General features: G+C 38.6%; 1 protein-coding gene across 2 annotated transcripts in view; it reads left to right on the plus strand.

Annotated features, from left to right (window-relative positions):
* Positions 1 to 2,646: 2,646 nt before the first annotated feature.
* The window catches only part of LOC122555562 (immunoglobulin lambda-1 light chain-like), a 22,456-nt gene continuing 3,096 nt past the window's right edge, over positions 2,647 to 22,006 (plus strand). The window contains exons 1-5 of one of the 2 annotated variants that reach the window (XM_043701588.1): positions 2,647 to 2,804; positions 4,175 to 4,251; positions 8,930 to 9,295; positions 14,531 to 14,836; positions 20,771 to 20,880. In XM_043701588.1, the coding sequence (XP_043557523.1) occupies positions 4,188 to 4,251; positions 8,930 to 9,295; positions 14,531 to 14,836; positions 20,771 to 20,880 (846 nt within the window). In that variant the 5' untranslated portion in view covers positions 2,647 to 2,804; positions 4,175 to 4,187. Of the gene's footprint in view, positions 2,805 to 4,107; positions 4,252 to 8,929; positions 9,296 to 14,530; positions 14,837 to 20,770; positions 20,881 to 22,006 lie in introns of those variants that run through there. The other variant, XM_043701589.1, reaches the window with a different exon arrangement.

Consider the following 22,006-nt stretch of genomic DNA (forward strand, 5'->3'; position numbering starts at 1 on the left):
TCATTTTTGACCATGGTGCCAGAACCCAGAGGATGGTTTTCTGGCCAGTGTGTCTCAGGCAGTGACAGCCTCCTGGGTTCTTCCCAGGTTGCCTGACCTGACTCCCAACCCAGTCAGATCCCATAGAAAAATAAGTGCAGACCGCCATTTTTACAACTCAGATTCACGGAACTGGGATTTTCCCACATCTTGCAGCCAGAAACAAAAATCAAGCCTGAGCATTTGAACTCCAGCTCCTCCATGTTGCATACTAACTGCTATGTCTTGTCAGCTTTAAAATTAGCAAAGGATAATAACATATTTTAAAGCTATAAAGGATCATGGATTTCAATCCCCAAAGCCTTGCAAACGTTTCCAGTCTCTCACTTAAAAAATAGAATTTGACATATCCAGTTACTGTCTGCCTTTACATATTCCTTTGTTAAAAAACACTGTGTCCTCTGTTTTCCCATGAGTACTGCCAAGGATTTCAGCTATTAAATATGAAAACTAATATGAATTGTGGCTCAAGGGCATAGAAGATTGCTTTCCTGTTGAATGCAATAGCGCATATGCTCTAATGTTTCTTTTACATTTTGTACCCATTGCATTTAGCAATTTATTAAAAGAGGACAATTCTGCATTTAAATGTACATTCATTTAAATTGGAACCTTGAAAAAAATATAAAAATTCTCGTAAGCTTTCCTTATTCAATTAAAGTTTACAAATCTAGATACATTGAGTTTAATAATTAATAATTTAGTAAATTTTCATAGTTGAGTGTGCTATCTAGGATTATTTACATTGCTTATAAAGGACATTAGGCTACACAAATACAAATTGTGTTCTATAAATTTGTTGAGGATATAACTTGAAAACTTAGTGCTGTTAGTACTAAGCTGTTACAGTAAATGAACAATACTCTGGAAGTATTTGTCACCTAATTGTAATTCGAGAGTGTGGTGCTGGAAAAGCACAGCAGATCAGGCAGCATCCAAGCAGCAGGAGAATGGAAGCTTCGGGCATAAGTCCTTCATCAGGAATGAAGGCTTATGCCTGAAATGTTGATTCTCCTGCTCCTCAGATGTTGCCTGACCTTTTCCAGCACCACACTCTCAACTCTGATCTCCAGCATCTGCAATCCTCACTTTCACCTAATTGTAATTCTCATGAAACACCATTACAATTAATACTTTAATTACAAAAAAAGCCTAATAAAGCACAAAATAAATTCTTGAACCTAACAAACAGCATGGAGGGTTTTCCTCCGTCAGCCCTAGTGTGCTTTCTCACACAATGTTTCACAGTTTACTTCACTACATATGCGTCTGACCTCTATGGTACTTCATGTATCAGTTCTAACCAGTGGCAGGAATACATAAGTGGACTGCCTAGAATTCTGGTGCCATACTTAAAGGCCGCTGCCCACCAGGCCAATCACTGCCAGTCATGGATTGCACTTTGCAGTACACATAATGGGAGGGAAATGAAAAAGAATAGCTCCTGAAGGCACATGGCAATACTTTGCTACTTTCCATCATCGTCTATCTGACTGACTGTCATTGTGCCTGCAGCTCCATGAGTCAGGTTACACAGGCTAGCTCTCCTTAGCACCATACCATGGTAGGATCCTGTCTAACAGTGTCATTCTTTCCCAGCATAGCATAATCTCTGCTCTTTGTTCAAAGTGGAAGCATCACGTGTTGAAAACGCTCACTTTTATTGGTCAACAGCAGAAGCAAAGAAAAAGCAAACCAAAAGAAATTGCATCTGCTTCTGGAAACAGACAGGGTCAGTTTACCTTTTAAGTAACGTCAAATTTACAGTCAATGAAAACCTGCTTCACTCAAGCCAGATCTATTCCATATAGGTTGTGGATTTGGAAAGTGCTGTCTAAGGACCTTTGATGAATTTCTGCAGTGCATCTTGTAGGTAGTACACACTGCCACTACTGAGCATTGGTGGTGGAGAGAGCGGATACTTGTGGATGTGATGCCAATCAAGTGGCTGTTTTGTCCTGAATGGTGTTGAGCTTCTCCTCTGTTGTTGGAGTTGTACCCATTTAGGCAAGTGGGGAGCATTCCATCAAACTCCGTACTTGTGTCTTGTGGATCAGTTCTGGGGAGTCAGGAGGTGAGTTAGTTGCCACAGTATTACCTCTGACCTGATCTTGTAAATGTTGGGGACAAATGGCCAAGATTGAGGTCTGGAGGAGCAAGCAGGGAGCTGGAACCACCAGCTACCCATTCTGACTGTCTTGTTGGGAATTGTTGCTGTCTAGTTTCTCTTTGCCACATGAAAGAATAGGAAATTGCAAATAATTGGGGCAAGGTTAGGAGCTCATGAGACATAAAGTCATGGAATTAAGCCACTTGCCATTCCCTAGAGAGATTCTTGTCTCACAACAAAAAAAACAAGATGCTGCAGATGATAGAAATCTGAAACAAAAACAGAAACTCCGCAGATTTGGCAGTATCTGTGAAGGAAGAAATAGAGTTAACGTTTCACATCTGATATAATTCTCTTTCAGAATGGGGTTCTCATCTCAGTTAAACTCTGTTTTAAAATTGTACTTTCCTGTCTCAATGTTGAAAATCTCATTTTTCTGATCATGCCACATTTCTCCAACAGACGTGTCATTACTCATAGCGATCGGGGCTGGAACATTGTTTTTTTGTAATTCTTGCTTGGAATCGCTGGTGAGACCAATATATATTGTCCATCCCTAATTGCCGTCAAATCCAGTGGCTCACCTGGCCATTTGAGGGCAGCTAAGAGTCAATTATATTGCTGTGGGTCTCAAGTTACCTGTAAGCCAAACCAGGTAAGGACAGCAGATTTCCTTCCTTAAAGAATATTAGTGAATCCAATGTATTTGTATGACAATTGACAATATTTACATAGTTACCCTTAGACCAGCTTTTATTTCCAGATTTTATTGAATTCAAGTTTCCTCATTTACCATGGTGAGATTCCATCTCATGTTGCTAGAACATTCGTCAGAGGCTCTGGATTACTAGTCCAGTGACATTACTCTGATGTCTGAAAGAATTTGACATTGAATGACCATACACAATGTGATTAGTAATATTCTGCTCTTTAAGCCAATGTACCAGCCAATCCATTCATGCTATTTTGTAAACGTTTATATTTATATTTGTTACTGCTTGGTTTATGGTATTTGAGTTCTGGAGTATTGGAACTTTAGAAATTGGTGTTTTTCATGCTGTATTGTTTCATTCTTAGATGAAGCCCAAATCCACACATTCTTCATTACTAATTGAGAAATGTGTACATGAATGGGAATTCTAATCAAAATTCAATAGGTAATTGACTCCCAGGAGAGTCTCACAGGCCCCATTGTCACCTTTGTTAACAGAAAAACTAATTGCTGCCTGACAACATGCTCCCAGGTTTGTATTAGAGATGTACTCTCCACAAATCATCACCTAACACCATAAAACACAATGTTACTCAGTGATTCTGTCAAATATCTCTTGTACTTGCACTTGTCCCTGACAATTAGAATAATGGTCCTCAGAGGGAGGTTGTATATATGTTTCATTCAATTCATCCAATATGCACAGATAATAACCAGTAAGAGGTAAAATATATAATACATGTATGATAAATTATTGAAATAATATCACATATTTATTGAAATAAGAGCAATATACAGTAATTTTAATATCAAGACATATCATATTTACAAAAATTCCTGATTCAATCTAGTGCTATAGAATAATCTATATGTAGATTAGAATATAATAGTTCATTTCCAGAGCAATGTCTGTTTTCATTACATTGTAAAATAATTTCCATTTTATTTACTGGCATTTATTGTATTTTATTGTGATTCTTTCTAAGTTGTCAATTCAATTAAAAGCCGCTCATTTTATTTTAAAATCTCATTATCTTAAATGCTGTCTTTCTTAGAGATAAATCAATTTATATCCAGGTTTGAAATCTGTTAAATACTTAAGTCTCAACTTTGACAGCCTTGATCTATCTTTTAAAGTTGAAAGTGAAGAGTTAGAGAAGTATATTAAAATATGCTGTTGAAGTATACCATAACAGTATAATATTGAAGTATATGATTGGAGTATACCACGTCAGTCAATCTTCACTCCAATGTAAGAAAATCACAAAATTGTTGCCTTTAAACATTAATTGTTACCTCTGCTATAATTTCAGAATTTGTTAAATAATGCTACTGTTGGGAAATCACGGCATCCAACTTTCCATTTTAATTCATATCCTTGTCAGTGCAGGTAAGAGAGTTTATAAAATCTTCTTCCAATTCTCATTCGAAAGGTAGAAATATATCTTTGTGCTTTTAACTCATTTAAATGTTGCTTCAGAATTGCAGGTTTAAACACACTCGATTGAAACAAAAAGCCTCAGCAGAAATTTGAAAACAATTTTTCTCTTTCAAATGCTACTTTAACCCAGTCTGTATTTCCAGCATGTTCCTCTATAATTTTGAATTTTCAGGATGGTTTTTTTTTCTCATCTGCCAAATAATTTAAAACGGACACTGCTGTACTTCTACTGTTAAGAGAAATTACTTCAAAAGCAGACTGTAGAAACTGTTTAGATGAACTAAAAACATAGAGAGAACATGCTTTTGACCCATGAACCCATTCTAGAAGAGCTTTCTTTTTGGGATGAGATTTTAAACTGAGGCTCTGTCTACTCGATGCAATAAGTACCATTACAACCTCTGAGGAGTTGTTCCCAGTTTCCTGACCAATATTCATTTTTCAATCCACATCACTAAAACATGATTAGTCATTATCTCACTGCTGTTCATGGAATCTCACTGGGTGTGAATTGCACTTCCTACAATACAACACTATTTCTTTAAGTGTTAGTACATGTTTGGGAAGTTCTGAACTTGTGAATGGCAATATATAACTGCAAGTTTTTTTCTTTGTTGTTTTGTTATTTGATGATAAACGTGGGACTACATAAAGCTCTTAAAGGATTGCAATTCTAACTTGCTTCTGAGAAAGTGTATGTGCTGTTGTTGTGAAATTTACAGGAACTGATTTTCATTACTAGTGTGTGGTTCAAAACTGGTCATAATTACACTAGACTTGTTATTTCAATAGTATTCAAAATTTATATTATTGTTAGAAGCTCCAGATAGAGAGATGAACATGTGCAGAAAACACATTAATGCTGGGAACATGAAATCAGATTACAAACATAATTCATACAATTTAGAGAAATATATTTCAATTGTGTGCAGTAGCCTACTACATCTCTCAGAAATAGAGAAAACACTACTTTTACTGTGAATTGCATTGTACAGTTCTTATTTTATGATGAAATGTGGCTGTCATTTTGCACACAAGTTTCAACAAACAACCGAGATAAATGGCCAGTTATTTCCATAGTGATTGTAACAAGGTCAGCCAACTGGAACTTTATGTATGACTCTACGGTTTCTAACAAAGGCCAGTGCCCTATCACCAAGTCACTCCTTGTTTACACATGAACAATCTTTGACTTTAGTACTGCCTCTTCGGAGTCATGTCTCAGAGTGTCAGTATCTCTGACATTCCCTTACTTATCTCTCAGCCAAAGCTCCCTGAGCGAACCATATTAATAGCCCCAGTCCAGGAACTCATATTCTATTCAAGCCTATTCAACCTTTCCCCATAGGAAGGGTGAATGATGGGAAGGAAGAAGTGGAGGAATGTATGTGCACAAGTTCACCACAAGAGTCTGTATGGGTGAGAGGTAATGCAAGTTAGCATCTCTAAGAGCAAAGGATGGTGAATGTATGAAGGGAAGACAGAAAGCAAAAAGTCAACAGCACAAAAGAAGAGTAAGTAAAAAAATGAGGCTGAGTGGGTACAAAGCAGGGAGAAGCATATGTGCATAGGGAGGCAGGAATAAAGAAGAGACACCATATTTCCTATTATGAACTAACTCACCAAGAAAGGGATCATGAATAGAAATAATTTCAAGAACAGAAGAAGGTCCCTTAGAGCTGTAAGAATCTGATGCAGAAAGAGGGGAGTTTAAAAAAAACATTCAAAATACTGTCACGTCCATTAATTAGCTAATTATTTCAATTTTGATTATTTCAATGGTGGTTTCAAGATTAATACTGACTAGATTATCACTACACATGAGTGGATTCAAAAAGAAAGTGTATTATTAACATGTTGCTGAGAAATTGTTTATCTAACTGAAAGAAAATAACAATGTAATAAGTATACTCAGAGCTTTTTTTAAAGTGAATTTCCCAACATTTGAATTTAGAATTCAGTTTGAGAGAGAAATCCTTGTGTCAAAAATAACTGTGCAGAAATACATAACATGATTGAGCAGAGTCAGCATGATGAAAAAACCATGGCTAAAAATCTTTTTGGAGTTCTTCGAGGAAGTAACAAGCAAGATAGTTAAAGGGGAAAAAATGGATGCGATACTGAGATTTTTAGAAAGCATTTGATAAGCTACCATACATTAGGCTACTTCAGAAGATGAGTGCCCTTAAAGGTGGAGGTAGTATATTGACATGGAAGGGGTAATGGCTATCTAATAGAAGGCAAAAGGTTGGGGTAAGGGGAAGAGTGTATTTTCAAGATGGCAATCTGTCACTAGTGGAGTGTCACAGGGATCCATGCTGGGTTCACAGTTATTTATAATATACATCAATGACTTGGACGAGGAAAGTGAATTTACAATTGCCAAGTTTACAGATGACACAAACATGGGTGTCAAGGCAAATGGCAAGGCTGATGCAGACTACAAAGAGATATACACAGGTTAAGCAAATAGGCAGAAACTTAACAGATGGAATGCGGGAAAATATGAGGTTATGTATTTTGACAGGTGGAATAGAGGAGCTGAATATTATTTGAATGGAGAAAGACTGCAGAAAGTTACAGTGCAGGAATTTGGGAGTCCAAATGCATAAATCTCAAAAAACTTAGCATCAAGGATCAACAGGTAATAGGGAAGGCAAATATAATGTTAGCCTATATTTCAAAGAGAATGGAGTATAAAAACAGGGAAGTCTTGCTAAACAATATAAAGCACTAGTCAGGCTGCTACTGTGAAAAGGTTTACTCCTTTCTTCTAAGGAAAGATACTGGAGGCAGTCCAGAGGAAATTCACTCGGCTGATCCCAGATAAGGAGGGACTGTCTAATAAGAAGAGGTTGAGTAGGTTGGACTTTTGACGAATGAGAGGAGATCTTTTTGAAACATACAAGATTTTTAGGGGACTTGACAGGATAGATGTCGAAAGGTTGTTTCCCCTTGTGGAAATGTCTAGAACCAGAAACCATAATCTCAGAATAAGGGATTGACCCTTTAAGACAGAGATGAAGAGGAATTACTTCTCTCAGAGGGTAGTCAGTTTGTGGAATTGTTTCCAATATTGGACTGACAAGGCTGGGTTGTTGGATATATTCAATGCTGTGATTGTCAGTTTTTAAATCAGTAAGGGAATTAAGGGTTAAGGGCAAAGGGAGGAAAGTAGTTTTGAGGATGATCAGATCAGCTATGATCTCATTAAATGTTGGATCAGACTGAAAGAGCTGAAAGACCTGGATGTGCCTTCTTTGTATGGTCTAACATTGTACAGTGCCCATTAGGTTTGCACCTGTCTGCCTTAATATAAGATTATGCAGTATTCTATAGGTTATACTGATGGGACTATCCATTGTGACTGATCTCCTGTAACTGGAGTGGAAAATGGGAAGCCACCTATTTGGACATATATTCCTGATGGTGGCCAATGAAGTGGCTGCTGTTCCTTTGAAGAATGACCCCCTCAAAGACGTGCTGAACCAAAGTGCCGACACTCTGATGATGCTGCTCCTTTAGAAGGTTATGTTGTCCTTGGCCTTTTTCTTTTCGGGGAGGTTATAAAAGCAGCAATTCTGAGAAGTCTAGGTTTGAAGGGTTTTAGGGCCAATTTGATTACAACTAATAGATACTGCCTCAGGAAAAAGGCTTTCAAATTTAAAAATGACACTTGTACAATGAAAAGGAAGTGTCCAGTTTTGCCAGCTCAGCCTTTCACTGGTTTGGTTTGGTTTGGTTTATTCTTTAGCAGTCTGGTTGTTTGAAAGCAGTCAGTTTTGAGGCTGGTGGTCCAAGAAATAGCGAGATGGAAGAAGGTGTTCAATGCCGAGTCCCACTGGCATTTCTCTTCTCCTGTAAGAGCCTGTGTTTTTAGCAGTCTGGTTGTTTGAAAGCAGTCAGTTTTGAGGCTGGTGGTCCAAGAAATAGCGAGATGGAAGAAGGTGTTCAATGCCGAATCCCACTGGCATTTCTCTCTCTCCTGTAAGAGCCTGTGTTTTCTGTTACCTTTTGTGCCAAGAATTATTAACGAGGATTGTTGCAAGTATTTGGAACAGCATCATTAAGTTTGGGATAATCGGTTGTGTTTTTGGATTATTCTATAAGTTATTCTATATTCTGTTCTCTGTTGTTTGTGTTTCATTTGGTAATCTTGTTAATAAATTGTGTTGTTTAAAACTAAGTGGTTTGACCAGCTGCATCACTCCTGGAATATCTGTGTTATACCTGCTTAAAACAACGAGCAAAGTTAGGGTCTGGGCTAGGTCCTTGAAATAGTTTGAGGGGGTCTGGCCTGGTTCATAATGGCACTCAACAGTGCCACTGATCATGGTGACCATTACTGGGGCTGTAGCTATGCCTCAGTGGCCATGGGTTAAGTGCGGTTCAGAGGAGGAATGTTCTCCTGACCATCAAAGGCTGTTTTGAGCATCTTGCATGATTTCCACAATATTAAGAGTATGTGCTCTCTCACTTCCCAAATATCTAATCAGCAATGCTACTGGAGTGCAGTGATCCTCATCAATATGAACCGAACCTAGATTTGATGAATTATGAGGAGTATGGTTTTTTTTAATGTTCAATTTTCCAATAAATTAATGATTATGTATTTTATTGTTCCAAGGAAAAAACCTAGGCCTGACCATTTCTGTGACTCCACCTGCAATCAAAGCTTTAAAAGGACAGACAGTGAATATAAACTGTTCATACCAAAGCAAAGATGGAGAACAGCTGAGGATAAAATGGGGGAGAGAAGATGGTGTACAAGAGCTTTGTGATTATATTTATAATAAAAATAATACCAAGTATACAACGTGGTGTTGTACAGAACATATGAATATCACAATGGATCTCTCAACAAACACAGCATCTTTAACAATCTTCAATCTTCACTTAAATGACTCCAATATTTACTTTTGTCAAATTTCCATTGAAATACCTCCCCCTGCACTAACAGTAAAAAGTAAAGGTATACTCCTCACGGTGGAAGGTAAGCTGGCATCAAAATTGAAAAGATGTGAAAGGGTGATTACACTTCAGAAATGTATTGCAGCAGTTATAATTGCTTTTTAATATTGATGTCTTGAAAGATGCTACATAATTGTAATTTCTTTCTTTATTTGCAAAAGAACCAAGCTTTAGTTTTTAAACCATACTAGTTGTCAGGAGAAAACTGGTGGGAGGTATTCAGCTCCTGGCAGTGGTACAAATGAGATGCAAAAGACAAAGATAAGTAGCTGATAGAGAAAGACAATTTGAAGATTACAATGTGAAGTGGAAACATATTTTTTCTTTTCAATAAATGTGAAAGAAATACTGGAAGAGCTTCTTAGGTTATGAGAGCAGGTATTCAGAATTTATTTGGAATATATTATAGAATAGATTTGGATTCCACTGAGTGTTAAACATGAGAGGGAAATTTATCTGGTGTGTTAGTTTAAAATAAGTCACACTAAATTGGCAGATTATTTTCCACGCAGACCACTTATTTAGTTAGAACAGTTCTAGGTTTAGCAAACACAATATAGGTGACACCATGGCACAGCACTGCTGCCTCACATCACTAGGAACCTGAGTGCCATGGTCTTCAGAGAAAGCAATGGGCTGAATTGCCTCTCTCTGGACTGTCAGGATTCTATGAACATGTGTTTTGCTGAGTAGTCCCGCTGATAACAGAAGAAAAGATATTTACTTACATAGTGTCTCTCATAACAGCAGAAAGATTAAACAGAACTTAAAGGTCAACAAAGTATTGAATGAGGAGATGAGGGATAACTTGATGTGCATTTTGGTACAGAAGGGATAGAAGTGAGCTCAATATGAACAGTGTGGGTTGCTGCCACCCTTCAAAGGAGGTTTTAGTCAATGCCACCAATACAGGAAGTAAGGAATTTATGTTGTGCTTCAGCATGTCACAAAGTACTTCGCTTCCATTATTTCTCAAAATGTTTGACAGCGTACAGAGGCTTGTTTGGATAGTCAAAGAATTTACTGCTCTTATATACATAAATCAGTGAGATTTTTACATTTATTGAGATGTGTAGACAGGACCTTGGCTATGCTTCTGACAAGACAGCATTGACATTTCAGTCTAAACTATGGGCTGAACTTCCCCATTTTGAGTTAACATGTTTGGCGAGTGAACTTCATGGAGCCCAGTCTGCCATTACTCAGAGTGATCTTTCTGCTCCTCTCCTCATTAGTAATCTATTGGGTCTCCATGGTGACTTTCTTCATGCTAGGGAGGTGTAACTCCTCACCACTGCCAGGACCTTCTGGCATTCATGCCACTGGCACCATATATAAAGCCCAGGTGCAGACCACTTCAGATGCTGGAAGGCAAGAACTGGTCCCTATGTTGAGTTGCACACCAATTAAAGTTGTTGAAAGGGAAACAGGCAATCTGCTTCACTGACAGGGACCTGGAGATGCTAGAGAAGGTGCTGGTGGATGGGATGGTGGACAGTAGGCAGCGTTTTATGTTACTTACTGCCAAAGATTGGGCAATCCAGACTGGGCCAAGGTAGCAGTACCAACAGATTCGGGAATAGCTTCTACCCTGCTGTTATCAGACTTATGAATGGACCTCTCATATGATAGAGTGATTTTTCCCTGCTCGTCCTCTATGTCTGTAATACTATATTCTAAATCCTGTTCTATTACCCTGATGTACTTATGCAAGGTATGATTTGTCTAGTTAGCATAAAAAAGGATACGTTTTACTTTATCTCAGTGTGACAGCAATAAATAAAATCAGGTCTGTACCACATTACAGCTACAAAACTAACACCCAACTGGAAGAGAAACATTAATCTCTGTGCTCCTCAAGAATATGTATCACTAACTTTTCTATGGTACCACATGCTCCAAACTCAGCTCGCTGATCCTGGAAACAATGAGGCTCTCTCCGACTTCTCGGGCTCGATGCTGCATTGATGTGGCACATTGTCTTGGCTGTCTCTCTCAGTCAATGTCTGGACTTTTAGGCTCAGCTTCGTCCCCAGAAGATTGCTGTTGATCGCCAATGTCTTCTGCTCTGGGACATCAACTCTCCATTCAGTTCCTATGGTGAAAGGTATTATATGCCTCACTAATGCAGCATGTCATTTCTGGAGCAGTCCAGATATTGAAACCTCATCTTTAAGGGGAGTAAGGTTAGTTTCGCGATGGCTGGGATGGAAACTTGAGCATTGTATCTTCATTCTACATCAGACTCAGGGTGCCATAGAGAATTCATGAGTCATATTTGAAGGGGGTAGTGATTGTGTCCCAGCAGCCATCCCCATGTGGCAGATAGAAAGAGGCAGATACCTGTGAGTTTTCTAAGTATTATGACAGCTCTCTCTAGTGCAGATCTGCTAAACTGGCATTGATTATATTTAATTTGAGGTTTAACAGAGTGGAAACATTTCCTGCTGGCGAGAGGGAACTCTCAAAGAAATCTGGGTGCAGTTTATATCTCGATGTAACCAGAAGTAGTCAGGAATGTCGGAGAATCCCAACATCCAGTCTGCTAGCCTCTCCTTGTCATAGGGGCAGGATATGACCATCTGTGATCTGGAGAAAATGGCATCAGTGAGCTCCATGATGCAGTTATGGGTCAAGGATTAGCCCCCAGTTGCTTCCCAAAATGTGCCCCTGGCATAAAACTTCAAGGCAGCTCTAAGGTGGCAGCTGCTGAGATGGCATTGCCACCCAGTCCCTTGAAGTACAGGTCCTACTCCAGCTGGTCACACAGTTTGCTGATGAAGGCCTGGGATATTATGAATTGGTGTCTGCGCTGTCTCTCTGAGAACTAGAAGAAGTGACAGTGCAGCTTACGGGTCTTTGCTCTACTTGTTCTCCTCCACCTCCTTTGTGCGCCTTCACCTTCTGCCTCTCGCTCTGGAGGCTGTGCAGTAGCCAGGGAAGGTTTCTGCTCTTGCTGACAATGTTGTCATTGCAGTTTCCTTCTGTTTCTTTCCTTCACACTTGAAGCAAGGTCATAAGGACTTGTCCATGTCCGTGTCAGTGTCTGATCTGTGAGCAGATAATGTGTGGGGAATGTCAGAGAGAAGACCACTTCACTAACTGTAAACCTGCGCTCTGACATCAATCACAATGACGTTTTGTATTATGCCCCGTCACAGTGTGGCATTGAGGCTTCCCAAGGAGGGTAGTGCCATGCCTCAATAAGAAGCTCTGAGTTGTGTAATCTTATTCAAATGTAGATTGCGCAACCAAAGTGTTCATGCTACACGTGGGATAGAATTCTGGCAGTAAGCTATCTTGATACTCCCCCTCTACCACAGAGAAAATAGCCTTAGTTAGCTTGTCCGATTCCATTTGCTTCGTTGACATGACAAGAGAAAAATTAATGTGATCAACAATGGTCCTGATTACTTAAAGCCACAGTTTGTAATGTTCATTCTTGGAAGATGAATGATCTGCTAATCAAGTGCAATTTGATGCCTGTTGGTGGTATTACTGAATTGGTGGAGGTATGAATACTACAATTTCCCCTAACAAAACTTCAAATTCAAACAATTTGACCCTGACCCTGTCGAAAAATACAGTATCTTACTCCACCCTGACTGCATGTGATGGCAGCCATTTTATATCATCGTTCACCATCTGACTTTGGATCAAAGGTTCACCCTTGTGATTTTGTCAGAGTTTCAGGCTCAGCCTGAAATGCTGAATGATCACCTCTTCCTTCATGTTCCTGTTTGTGTTGCTGGCCCTGTGTTCCCAATGACTGTTCTGCCTCCCCCCACAAAGTCAAGCATTGAAGGACTGAAAGATGTGTGTGTTGGCCTGAGAATAGGCATAATGTTGTCGTCAGGTTGATGGTTTGGCACTGCCAATTTTCATGGATGAAGAGTGGAGGAAGATGATGTCCTGAAGTCTGCAGGGATATTGTGGTGAAGTCGGTATTGGATGATGGCCGGGCCAAGTAAACAGTGAGCTGCTGTTACCAGGTACCCACTCTGATTTACAAGTCAGGGGACAGTATTGTCTAGTTTCTCAGAGAAGGAGAGGAGGTTTGGAAATGACACATAAATGAAGCAAAATTTGGCAACTTAATGAGATGCAAATACAAGGGAGGGAAGGGAGTCACTACTCATGAGCAAGGTTTTGAAATCTGCTCAAACTTAAGGGGAGGTGCAGAAATTTTTACTCAGTACCAAAATTCCAATTTTTTTCATTCTCTCCATTCTTTGCCACCTTTCTCGCCACTGCCCCCAATACATCAAGGAGAGGAACATTTCACTCTATATAGCAAATCCTTGAGTGAGACTGAGTTAAACAACATTATGACTCAAAATGAACGGCAGAACTAAGGGTGAAGTCATTGAGGGTAAGAAACTAATGATTTATTGATTTACAACAGTCAAAAACTCCATTAATTTATAAAACACGTATAGTTTTATGTAATTTTATATAATTTTTGAAGTTACTTTTTTAACAATGTTTCAGTAACAGAAGCAGATTCTGAAGAATTTATTCTATACCAGAATCTTGAATAGCGAGCAGTATGCCTAAAGTTTTTTTCTAAGAATTAATATACTTTTCATTTACGAAACACTAGATTTAATTAACAACACAAGAATCTTGAGCCCATCTACTTAACTGGTTGGAGAGAAAACAAAGCAGCGTTTGTTATGTTATGGTTGTGTAATCTGCTGTTGCTTTGGTCATTATTCTATTTCTTGATTAGCATATTGTGAGAAATAATGTAGCTCCTTTCAACTGAACTAAAACCAACTGTAGTCTAAGTAAACCAGCAGTTGCTAATACAATAAGCTAACATTAACTGTATCCTCATTAAATAAAGACAAATTGAAACTTTGACTTGGTTTCATAGTTACTCCCATTAAATGTAATAATGTCATCAACTGAATTTTGCCCCGACTCTGAATAAAGTTTAATCCTTACACCAGTTTCAAAGTATTTCAGAAATCTGCTTTATCAGAGGAGCCGTCAGATCTGGTATTTGAGAATGAGGTGTAACAAAGTAGTAGGTTTTGATGAATGCCTGGAGATTTCAGTGCATCCTATTACACTCTGTTTTATTTCCCTAAGTCTGCTTTCTAGCACAGGTCACACAGTAAACATTACATAATACTCATCAAACAGTTCGTAAATCTCATAAGGTAACAATTGAGAAAGCAGTAAAAATCAATAAGCAGGCAGAGTCATAACTGGAAATTAAAGGTCTAATGGCATTATAACTGATTTTCAGCTCAGCCTACCGTCCAGTTAATTGAGAAGACTCATCCTGACCCTCATGAAGTGAGAGAATTAATTTGCACATCACTGGAGTTCTATCCTGATGACATTCAAGTGTCCTGGTTTAAAGCTGGAGAACGAATCACGAATGGCATTAAGAATGGGGCTCTCTATACCAACAGTGACGGTTCATTCTCCATCACAAGTTTCCTGAGTCTTTCTGCATCTGAGTGGAATAAAGGTGAAACTTACTCCTGTCAAGTGAACCACTCAACGCTGTCTGCACCTGCTGTTGAAACGATTTGTGTTAGTAACCCAGGTAAGAATATCTGTGTGTCCTGTCACATAATATTAAACATAATACCTTACCAGATGGTTTAATGCTTCAACTACTGATTAGCATTTATTGGACACCGTCCTTGGCATCACTCTGCATTGCAAACCAGCTGTCCAGCTAAATGAGCTGACCAAGGGAACAAGGGATTTTGTGATGCAGTGGTAGCGTCGCTACCTCTGGGCCAGAAGGTCTAAGTTCATGTCTCACCTGTTGTCCTGAAGGTGTATCAAGAGGTTTGAAATTTCATTTTTTGTAGAGTATAAGATATGGGATGGAATGTGGAAGGAGTTGTAAGACTGAATAGTTAATAAACTCGTTTCTGCCACACTGATGGGTTTGAAACAAAGTTTTCATTGGTTGAAGATGGTTGCGCAAAGGTGGAGATTAGAAAGAAATGTTCTTTTAAAGTGTTCTCAAAGCTAGAGGTTCATCAGGTGAGGAAGGTTTAGAAATTCTATTAAAATTTATGAACAATTTGTATCAGAAAGATGACCTATTAAATGCATGCGAGGCATGGTCAGCCTTCAATTAACGTATAGAGCAGGATTCTGGATTAGCGGTGCTGGAAAAGCACAGCAGTTCAGGCAGCATCCGAGGAGCAGTAAAATCGACGTTTCGGGCAAAAGCCCTTCATCAGGAATACAGGCAGAGTGCCTGAAGGGTGGAGAGCCTGTATTCCTGATGCCCGAAATGTCGATTTTACTGCTCCTCGGATGCTGCCTGAACTGCTGTACTTTTCCAGCACCACTAATCCAGAATCTAGTTTCCAGCATCTGCAGTCAATGTTTTTACCATATAGAGCAGGATGGATATTCTGTAGAAGAATATAGATTTGAATTTAAACTATATCCAATATTTCAAAAACTTTCACTTGGAGATTCCTAATTCAATGCTTATCTTCAAATTTTTGGAAAAAAAACCCAGAAATTGCTGAAGAAACTCAGAAGATCTGGCAACATCTGTGGAGAGAAAACAGAGTTAATGTTTCAAGTCCTGGGACCCTTCTTCAGGACTATTGGACTAAATTGTTGAATTGTGCTAAGGTGTCAAGCATGGATAGAGTTAGAGTTTCAGAAAGACCCAAATTTTAGACCAATTGTCAGAAGCCTTAAAATATAACTGGGCAAATATTCCCTGCCTTCATGGCTCAGATGGACCTTTCAGCTGTAACACAAATAGTAGAGGATTTCGTGGTGGCAGTAATGCCAGGTCACCTAGATATAGGTCCAAACTGTCAACACAAAAGGAGAGTCAGAGCTAACCAAATGGAGGGTAGGCACCTGGCAATTACAACAGGGGTGGCAGGAACTGAAGATGATCCCCAGGATTAGCTGGAATATGATTAACAGGTGTATTAAGTATGACTTGAAATACAATTGTACAATAAGTGGTCCTAGGTAGAATGTTAAGGTGTTCGAAATTATGTATCACACAGCATATTTAGAGGAGATGATGATATAGGGAACTGGATTTGTTACAAGAAGCTTTGGCCAATACTGATTAATAAAATTGCAGAACCATTCATTTGGGCTATGTTTGGCATTGGATACAAATCCATTGCGCATTTTGTAGATTGGTTAAAATGTTACATAGATTATTTAAACAATAAAGGACTAAAGTCAAGGAATTTGAAGATTCTATTGCTGCAGTTTTGAGGATGACTGCATGCTAAATTAAGAAAGAGAGTGGTACTTCCCTATGCAATAGTGGGACAAACAACTTAATTAGCACAAATTAATTGCAAATTGAAGCACCCTTCTGTTCAACCGATTATCTATGAACAAGACTAAATAAAACTGGACATTGAACATGACAAGGCAATTAATTCTGAAACATCAATGGATTTAGAGTTTTCACAATTCATACATTAGTATATGCCTTTAACAAGACACAACTCTAATCAAAATATTAAGATATAATGAAAATATATTCTAGATGTTATTGGTGTCAAGGGATAGGAGTTTAAATGTTAAAAGATTAATTATCTTAAAACTACATTTGCAGTTTGCTCATCCATCGCCTCAAACCATACTAAAGGATCCAAGAATAAGGAATGCTGAATACACTAAACCTACAGAAGAGATCAAGGATACATGTGATTTGTGTAAAAAACATAGGAGGAAGCCATACATATGGGCATCCCCTGTTAGCAAAATACTCTAAAGATATTGTAGCAATCTTGAAGGTCTTGGATGAGCAAATAAACATTTTCATGCTGCACTTTGTAGATGTGGCAACAAGACCTGGTCAGTCCATATTAATAAACAGTAAATGAAGAAGAATAATAGTGGACAAGGTAATGGAGAAAAGGATAAGGACTGGGTTGGGGTCACTGGCGAAATTTCTTAATTGAGCGAGGTAGAATTTGCCAAGAGTGAACTTAGGAATGTGTATGAAAATATAAACATTGTAGTAATGAACACAGATGGGGAAAATACCTTTAGTAATAGCTGAGTGTGCGAAATAAATTACATGGTAGTGGATAACATGTTTAATAATTTGCGACTTGGTTGGTCAACTAGGATTTTAATATTTGCCCTAATTCTTGCAGTTCACATGAAGAACTTACTACAAATAGTACGGTCCTTATTAATTAAGGGGGAAATCTTCTTTTGGGAGAAAGCTAGATATTTCTTCAGCATCAAGTGTTCATCTCCCAGCTTAGGAAGGGACTGCAATTAATTTCACTTTTTCTGAGTACTTCAATGCCCTGCATACATGGAAATGGTATGCATCAAGAGTGAGGTTTCACAGAAAAATTTGATAAATGCTACAGCATCATAGAAGGCCATCAGAATAAATTTGAATCTGGGGACATAGTAAATTACAATGAGAAGAATAGAAAGAGTGGAAGGGTCTCTGTAAAGCTACAGGCAATAATAAAAATATGTAACCTTTCATCATGGCAACCAATTAAGGTATATTGCTCAAGGTTAATTGGCATTGATTAGATATTGACAGAATCTGCACAAGTCATTGAAAGTAATGAGGCACCTATTATAGACCAGTGCAAACTCCCTCAAAATACATTAAGAAGATAGTCGAGACCCTAACTTTTTCTGAATTTAAAGGTAAGTGTAAGTGTTGTGTCCCAGATACAATTCAATTGATCCAACTACTCAACCTTAAACAAAACGCATTTAATTTTTAAGCTATAGTTAAAATACAAAATAAAATAAATGAATTGGCTTAACTGTAACTATCAAATACTTAATAAAATAATATATACATAAAATTATCTATTCCAATATAATGTCAGCCTATAAACACAACCTTGGCAAAGGCAAATTCAGTATAATAGAGTATCTCACATGCAGTTATAGTAGCAGGAAGAGAACTCTAGCTTTTAACTGTAACACAGAGAAGAATGAGCTTCAAAATCAAACTTCAGATTCCAGTAACTGCTACTAAAAGCTAAAATAAGAATCCTGGTTCTGTGCAAGCTTGACCCCACCCATTCAGGCTGCTTGTATTGTTCTAACTTTAAAAAAAATCCAAGGCCTCACAAGCTGTTTAGTCTATTGGCTTTGAGCAGACTACCCAGCAACTCTGTCTCAATGGTCCTTCATAAAAAAAGGACAAAAACACCTCCTTAAGCCATAGTATCATCACAAACCATACAGTTTGCATTCATATATGGTTGACAATTATGAGAACCCTATTACAACAAATGAAGGGCTGACTGAATATGGACAAAGTGATATGGAGATGCACAACAAGGCTAATTGCTCCAGAAAAACTCTGAAGTTTGGCAAGAAAATAACATAAATGCAGAATGGGTCATGGCTTAGAGGAATACCATTATTATAGGGGACACCACTACAAAATACAAGCATTGTCTAAAAATACAAGATGAGGGACAGAAGAAAATATCCATGGATTGACAGAATGAGATACAGATGTGAAATTTCAGAAAATGCAACTTTGAAAATAGACCTGAAGTGAACATGGGACTAGGAAAGGATTGTGAGATTGTAAAAGGATTTCTGATCACTGGATGGGAAATCTTTTAGTAGCAGTCTGGAACCAGATAGAAGGATGAGTAGAAGACATGGTTTGACAAGAACAATGACTATAGAGCAGGTTGGGAATAATGCAGGACGCATAACCCTCAAGATCAAGCAGTTTTAGAGGCGACAAACACATATGAACTTACCTTCATATAAGGAAGCAAAAAGGGTTTAGAGCTGGAAAGAAGATGTTGTATACCCTGCAGTACTAGACTGGGGACAGTTTCAAGATAGTTTAAAGATCCTGAGGAGACTTGACAGTTAAGATGGTTTGGAAGTGAAGGCTATAATGAAATGTGCCAGTGCTGTTCAGATGTTGAGATCAAATGAACGTTAACAAAAGCAAATTTGCAAAAATGCACACTCATGTTTTCAGCCTTGTGTGACCCAAACATGAAGCTGATCCCTTTTAGCAATGCTTCAGATACCAATCTTGCAGATGGCTATATCTACATGGAAAGGTTTATCATATCCTTGGTGGGAAAGATAATTTTTTTTTATTATTCATTCAGGGGATGGGTCAATATTTATTGTCCATGTTGAGTTACTCTCCAGCAGACAGTGGCTCCTTGCCTTCTTGAACTCTGCAGTCCCTTTGGTGTAGATACACCCATGGCGCTGTTCCAGATGGAGTTCTCAGATTTCGACCCAGGCAAGTTGAGAGTATTTCATCTTCTGATGTAGATTGTGGACAGAGTTTGGGGAGTCAGGAAGTGAATTACTCACTGCAGAATTCCTAACCTCCAACTTGCTTTTGTAGCCACAGTACACATCAGCAGCAAATGCCAGGATGTTGATTGTTGAGGATTCACTGATGGTAACACCATTGAATGTCAAAGGCTGAGGGTTAGATTCTTTTATTGGAAATGGTCATTGTCTGTCACCTGTGTGGTGCAAACTTTGTCTATTGGCCTGGGAAGTCAGGGAAATAAAAAGAGCATTTGAAGGTATCTTGGTAGCTGAAAAATTGGCCATTGTCAGATCTATAGATATGGGGTATATTGAGTCGATATTCTAAAGGAAATCCTGTACGAGAGGCAACCTAAGCAAAGTTTGCCCATAGAACATTTTGTGGATTTTCTTTGGGACAATCTACACTATTTTCTTTTGTTCATGGGTTCTGGGTTGTTGACTTGTCCTTGCCAGCTTAAAGGCAATATTACAAAGAAAACAAATTCCCAAATATATAGGTTAACACAAGTTACCTGTTGTCAAACAGACTATTCCATTAAAGATAGTGCTTACCATACAAAATTATTGGAAACCTTCAAAGAGAGGAGCCTGTTAGATATGTCGAATTATTAACAAACTGAAAACTATCATTTTTTGTTAAGTTTGTTGTGAATAAGTGTGTATGATTGTTTCATTCTAAGAAAGAGTGAAGTAAATATTTTTAATCAACCTGTTCAGATGTAACAACACACACCAAAGAAGCAAGTGAGGCTCGAGTGTTGGTCCTCTGGAAGGAAGGGATAAATGGGAGGTTGATTGTGTTACAGGGAACATGAAAAGGTACATATAATGTAACCAATCAATAACATTATAACACAGATACAAAACATGAAAAAAACACTCTTTCTTTCATTAGCTGTGTTTAAAGATTGTGTGTCTTCAAAGATTTTGATTTTAAAAATGAGAATTTCTTAATATAATGTGTAGCTAAATAGCATGTAGCTAAACAAGTTATCGAAGCTAATTGGTTAATTCATTGACAGAACTGTAAGAATGAGGCGTTAATAAACTGTATCCACAAAGAAGCATGCTTTCTCACTGACTGGCCTGGATGCAAATTGATATTATGGAAACAAAACTCCATTAAAGATAATACGCTGATAATGGAATGGTATGACTTCAATTGTGTGTCTACCAATGAATTGTGAAATGTTTCATCATTAAACCTTCACAGATGCAAGGCCTGACATAATTGTTGCATGGGCAATAGTAGTAAGACTGATGATCCTTGTTATGGCAACACTGATTGCGATGGCAGCATTTAAATTATGTTTCAGATCTCACGTAAGTACACTCTTTTACATGTCATGTTATGAAACACGTGTCACGTCTGCTTTGTCACTAGGCTTCTTCCAGGGTCAGTGAGCACAGGTACTGTATGGTTTTTAAAATTCTTTCATTTGTATCTTTGTGAATTATTTGGTAAAGATGGATAAATCCCCAGGACCTGATCAGGTGTACCCTAGAACTCTGTGGGAAGCTAGAGAAGTGATTGCTGGGCCTCTTGCTGAGATATCTGTTTCATCGATAGTCACAGGTGAGGTGCCAGAAGACGGGAGGTTGGCTAACGTGGTGCCACTGTTTAAGAAGGGTGGTAGGGACAAGCCAGGGAACTATAGACCAGTGAGCCTGACCTCGATGGTGGGCAAGTTATTGGAGGGAATCCTGAGGGACAGGATGTACATGTATTTGGAAAGGCAAGGACTGATTAGGGATAGTCAGCATGGCTTTGTGCGTGGGAAATCATGTCTCACAAACTTGATTGAGTTTTTTGAGGAAGTAACAAAGAGGATTGATGAGGGAAGAGCGTTAGATGTGATCTATATGGACTTCAGTAAGGCATTCGACAAGGTTCCCAAGGGGAGACTGATTAGCAGGGTTAGATCTCACGGAATACAGGGAGAACTAGCCATTTGGATACACTGGCTCAAAGGTAGGAGACAGTGGGTGGTAGTGGAGGGTTGTTTTTCAGACTGGAGGCCTGTGACCAGTTGAATGCTACAAGGATCGGCACCGTGTCCTCTACTTTTTGTCATTTACATAAATGATATGGATGCGAGCATAAGGGGTACAGTTAGTAAGTTTGCAGATGACACCAAAATTGGAGGTGTAGTGGACAGCGAAGAGGGTTACCTCAGATTACAACAGGATCTTGACCAGATGGGCCAATGAGCTGAGAAGTGGCAGATGGAGTTTAATTCAGATAAATGCGAAGTGCTGCATTTTGGGAAAGTAAATCTTAGCAGGATGTATACACCTTAATGGTAAGGTCCTAGAGAGTGGTGCTGAACAAAGAGACCTTGGAGTGCAGGTTCATAGCTCCTTGAAAGTGGAGTCACAGGTAGATAGGATAGTGAAGAAGGTGTTTGGTATGCTTTCCTTTATTGGTCAGAGTATTGAGTACAGGAGT

The sequence above is a fragment of the Chiloscyllium plagiosum genome, chromosome 12 (assembly GCF_004010195.1).
Source record: "Chiloscyllium plagiosum isolate BGI_BamShark_2017 chromosome 12, ASM401019v2, whole genome shotgun sequence".
In the NCBI taxonomy this organism is placed as follows: Eukaryota; Metazoa; Chordata; class Chondrichthyes; order Orectolobiformes; family Hemiscylliidae; genus Chiloscyllium; species Chiloscyllium plagiosum.